Source organism: Grammomys surdaster, unplaced genomic scaffold (genome assembly GCF_004785775.1).
Source record: "Grammomys surdaster isolate TR1022 unplaced genomic scaffold, NIH_TR_1.0 318774, whole genome shotgun sequence".
NCBI classification, from domain to species: Eukaryota; Metazoa; Chordata; class Mammalia; order Rodentia; family Muridae; genus Grammomys; species Grammomys surdaster.
The window spans coordinates 22654-27711 of NW_021626949.1; the positions used below are offsets into that span (position 1 = coordinate 22654).

The 5058-nt window shown below is 36.5% G+C and overlaps 1 protein-coding gene across 1 annotated transcript; it reads left to right on the forward strand.

Annotated features, from left to right (window-relative positions):
- Positions 1-448: 448 nt before the first annotated feature.
- LOC114616377 (zinc finger protein 120-like) lies at positions 449-3653 on the forward strand (the record flags this gene model as incomplete). The annotated part of the gene is made up of 4 exons (XM_028761847.1): positions 449-575; positions 778-838; positions 2439-3097; positions 3517-3653. Coding segments are annotated over 4 exons (984 nt in total), but the record flags the coding sequence as incomplete, so codon positions are not given.
- Positions 3654-5058: the final 1405 nt, after the last annotated feature.

A 5058-nucleotide genomic window follows, 5' to 3' on the forward strand; every position in this document is an offset into this window, starting at 1 on the left:
GGAGAGGGGAGGGTGGTGGCAGGTTCTTTATGTTTACTTCAAAAAGCCCTGAAACTCATTACATAGACTAGGCTGGTCTCCAATGAGATTCCCATATCTCTGTCTCCTGGGTGGTACAATTAAAGGCATGCACCAACACACTCAGCTTGCCTATCTCTTTTTGTAGTTAGTCATCATTCAGATCATTTCTCTGATGTGTATAGTATTGATCTATTTGTCTCTGACTGTATGGCTGTTAATAGGCCTTTCTCCTGCAAGGATGAAATGACAGGGGTGGACCTCCTTTTCAGTTTCCTTCTACAATGACCTGGTGATTACATTAGAATTTCTGTGTCATGGAGTAAGTGTGGAAATCACCAGAGTTATACGAATGCATTGTTAAAGAAGTGTATATTTAATATATTGTCAGAATTATGCTTTCTATTAAACACATGTATGGATATTTTAGGATGCACTGACATATGATGATGTCCACATTAACTTCACTCCAGAAGAATGGGCTTTGCTGGATCCTTCCCAGAAGACTCTCTACACAGATGTGATGCTGGAGACCTACAGGAACCTCACTGCTATAGGTAAGACTATGACTTTTAATCCATTTTTTAAAATATGAGGAAAGGTGTTTCTTGGTTATTGAGCTCTTCTTTCATTTTGATTGTGAAAGAGGAACAATATGGTAAATAAATCAGGCAGAGTTCTCAGGTTCATTCAGAAGAATAACTTAACTTTTCATCAGTTTTCATTATATATCATACATTTTCTGGTAATATATTTTAGGTTACAAATCAGAAGACAATAATATTGAAGAACATCTTCAAAATTCTAGAGTACATGGAAGGTAAGTTTCATGTTCATGCAAATGTGCCACTAAAGAAATCTGAGTGTGCCCTTGAAGTTTTAAGAAAACTCAGTATAAGCAAGCATAGCTTTAAGTGTATTGATGATTAGTAAATTCACACAACACCCTGTACCTCAATGTCAGGTAGTCGAGAAAAAAGTACAAGGAAACAATGACTTAACAGCTATTACATTTTAATTATATCCCCATGGGAACTGCTCTATAGAACTGCCAATTGATTTAGGGTGGTACATCTCAGTTATTGTGAAGGACATACACATAGATTAGATGATAAGTGTATGTCTAAAATCTTTTACTAGGCAAACATTCCATAATAAATCCCACATTACTCATATACATTTATTGATTTACCAAAGTATAGTGAGACGGGTAATTTATGAGATTCAAGTAGATTATGGTGTAGAAACCTTTATCCTGATATTACACCTCTGTGATGAACAAACAGTTAAACTGTGTGAATGGAATGTGGAAACCTTTCATTTTTTATTCTTGCCATAAAGATACATGTCACATTAGATCAAAGGCACGTGAGCACCTGGAACATGGAATGTGCCTTTCTCTCTCACAACAATTAGAAGATATACAGTTGTCCCGACTTTGAGTAGACTGAGAAGGGGATGTGAGTTTACAAATAATTGTGTATCCAACTTCATTGAGAATATTTAAATACATTCAAACTGCAGAAAAGCCCTTTTAGTACAAGGAACATGGACATTCTGCGGTTTGTCCTGGTTCATTTTGCAAATGTAACATGACAATATTGCAAAATGATGAGTAAAATCACTGTGGCAAACCTCTGAATTCTTCCAATTCACTTTAGAAATGTGGAAAAACTCACATGAGAAAAATGTGTCAGAAAGATGAACCATGTACTAAACGCTTTAACCACCATAGCTATCTTCCAATATACAAAAGGAACCATAATAAAGTAGAAACTTATGAATCGAAACAAGTGATACAACTTTACAATTTGATCTCTTTTTACCGTAAACTAGACAAAATTGTAAAATTAAACCATATAGATAAAAAGAGTCATCACTGTAATCAATGTGGTAGTGTTTATACGTGTCAATTGTCTTCACAGGCATAAAGGAAGTCTTGCCAGAGACAAACCCTATGAATATATTCAATGTGATAAAGCCTCTACAGTTCACAGTGATCTTCAAAGGCCTGAAAGTGTTCATTCTGCAGAGAAACCGTATCAATGTGGTAAAGCCTTTTCTTACCACAGTAATCTCCAAAACCATAAAGGAACTCACAATGGAGGAAACCCCTATGAATGTGATAAATGTGATAAAGCCTTTTCACAAAAAAGTAATCTCCAACAGCAAAAAAAGTCACATTCTGGAGAGAAACACTATGAATGTAATGAATGTGGTAAAGCCTTTTTACAACCCTGGAATCCCCGAAAGCATAAAAGAACACATTCTGGAGAGAAACCCTATGAATGTAATCAATGTGGTAAAGCCTTTTCACAACAAAGTCATCTCCAAAACCATAAAACAACACATTCTGGAGAGAAACCCTATGAATGTAATCAATGTGGTAAAGCCTTTTCACAACAGAGTCATCTCATGAGACATAAAAGAACACATTCTGGAGAGAAACCCTATGAATGTACTGATTGTGGCAAAGCCTTTTCAATGCACAGTACTCTCCAAATACATAAAAGAACACATTCTGGAGAGAAACCCTATGAATGTAATCAATGTGGTAAAACCTTTTCACAACAAAGTCATCTCCAAAACCATAAAAGGACACATTCTGGAGAGAAACCCTATGAATGTAATGAATGTGGTAAAGTCTTTTCACGACAGAGTCATCTCCAGTACCATAAAACAACACATTCTGGAGAGAAACCCTATGAATGTAATCAATGTGGTAAAGCCTTTTCACAACACAGTAGTCTCCGAATTCATAAAAGAACACATTCTGGAGAGAAACCCTATGAATGTAATGAATGTGGCAAAGCCTTTTCAATGCACCGTACTCTCCAAATACATAAAAGGACACATTCTGGAGAGAAACCCTATGAATGTAATCAATGTGGTAAAACCTTTTCAATGCACCGTACTCTCCAAATACATAAAAGGACACATTCTGGAGAGAAACCCTATGAATGTAATCAATGTGGTAAAACCTTTTCACAACAAAGTCATCTCCAAAACCATAAAAGGACACATTCTGGAGAGAAACCCTATGAATGTAATGAATGTGGTAAAGCCTTTTCACGACAGAGTCAACTCCAAAACCATAAAAGGACACATTCTGGAGAGAAACCCTATGAATGTAATCAATGTGGTAAAGCCTTTTCAATGCACAGTACTCTCCAAATACATAAAAGGACACATTCTGGAGAGAAACCCTATGAATGTAATGAATGTGGTAAAGCCTTTTCACAACAAAGTCATCTCCAGTACCATAAAAGGACACATTCTGGAGAGAAACCCTATGAATGTAATCAATGTGGTAAAGCCTTTTCACAACAGAGTCATCTCCAGAAACATAAAAGAACACATTCAGGAGAGAAACCCTATTAATGTAATGAATGTGGTAAAGCCTTTTCACAACATAATCATCTCCAGAAACATAAAAGGACACATATTGTCGAGGAACCTTATGAATGTGATCAATGTGGTAAAGCCTTTTCATAACAGGGTCCTCTCCGGAAACAAAAGAGCACACACTGGAGAAAAACCCTATGATTGCAGGGAATGTGGAAAAGCCTTTGCAGTTTTCTGTACTTTTCAGAATCATGAAAGAGTTTATACTGGAGAGAAGCCCTGTAAATGCAGTAAGGCCTTTGGAGTTTTCTATTATTTTCAACTACATAAAAGAACACAAGCTGGAGAGAAACCTTATGAATATAATCAGTGTGACAAAGGCTTTCCACATTTCTATACACTTTGAAAACATGAATTACTTACTGGAGAGAGACCCTATGAATGCAACCCTTTAGTCTGTAGTAAAGCTTTTTAAAAACAGAGTCAACACCAGAAACACAAAGTAAAACATAGTCTAGAGAAATTGTACCAGTGTAATCAATGAGGTAAAGCCTTAGCAGTCCAGAGTTACCTCCACAAACATAGAAAAACATATATTGAAGAGAAACCCTAAAAAAGAAGTGTGGTAAAGCCTTTTCACATGGTAGCCATATAATACCTAAAAGAACATTCACCAGATAGAAACCCTAGAAACATAATCAGTGTGAAAAACCTTTTCACAATTGTTATCTCTAAATTAAAAACAACAACACAAAAATATATTGGAGATTTTTTCTGAATGTAAGCAATGTGGAAAAGCCTTTCCTTATCAGAGTTATCTCTGAAAACACTTTTAGGTTTTCATATACACATACTGGAGAGTAACCTTATGAATGTAATTGCTATATTCAAAGCTTCATGTATCATTTCTGAGGTCTTGAATCCCTACTGAAGGGAATCTGGGATTATAAAGTATTTGGTAAGATTGTTAGCCGGCTACTTCCAATAAAAACACATGAAAGTATCCTGGGTTACACGAACCTTTTAGAGTGACCTTGACACTCCCCACAGTTTATCTTCCCGTATCTGCATCACCCTTGACAATCTGGTCTTCAGTGTCATCACTTGTAAATAAGCCCTACAGGAGCTTTTGTTTTATAAGTTATGCAAACCTATTAAAATAGTGATGTTCAACTATACAAAGATATCACAAAGGACAAAAGATATCAAATTAAATATTTGTTTGCTATATAACTAAAAATAGAGAGGGAGACAAGAGAAGAAAGGAGGGAGAAAGGAAGTAAGTGAGAGACAGGGAGGGAGAGAGGGAGGGATGGAGAGGGAGGGAAGGAGGGTGGTTGGAAGGAAGGGAGGAAGGAAGGCAGGGAGAGCTGGAGGGAGGGAAATGGGAAAAGAGGGAGAGAAGGAGGGAAGGAGGGAGGGAAGATTTTAATGTCATCACCATCATGGCTGTTTCTATACTCTGATACATTTTACTCTTTATAAGTTTCAATGGCCATCTTTTTATGAGATTGTTTTTATGCTATGCTCTATACTTTAAGTCCTTTCTATTTCTCCACTGGTGCCCCCATGCTTACTTTGATTCCAAGCTCATTTCACCCTTCTGTGACATTGTCCTCTAGGATTTCGAGCATTCAACATTCAATTCTTCTTGTTGTGGTTGAATGTATTGGGATTCATATGCTGATACAGTCA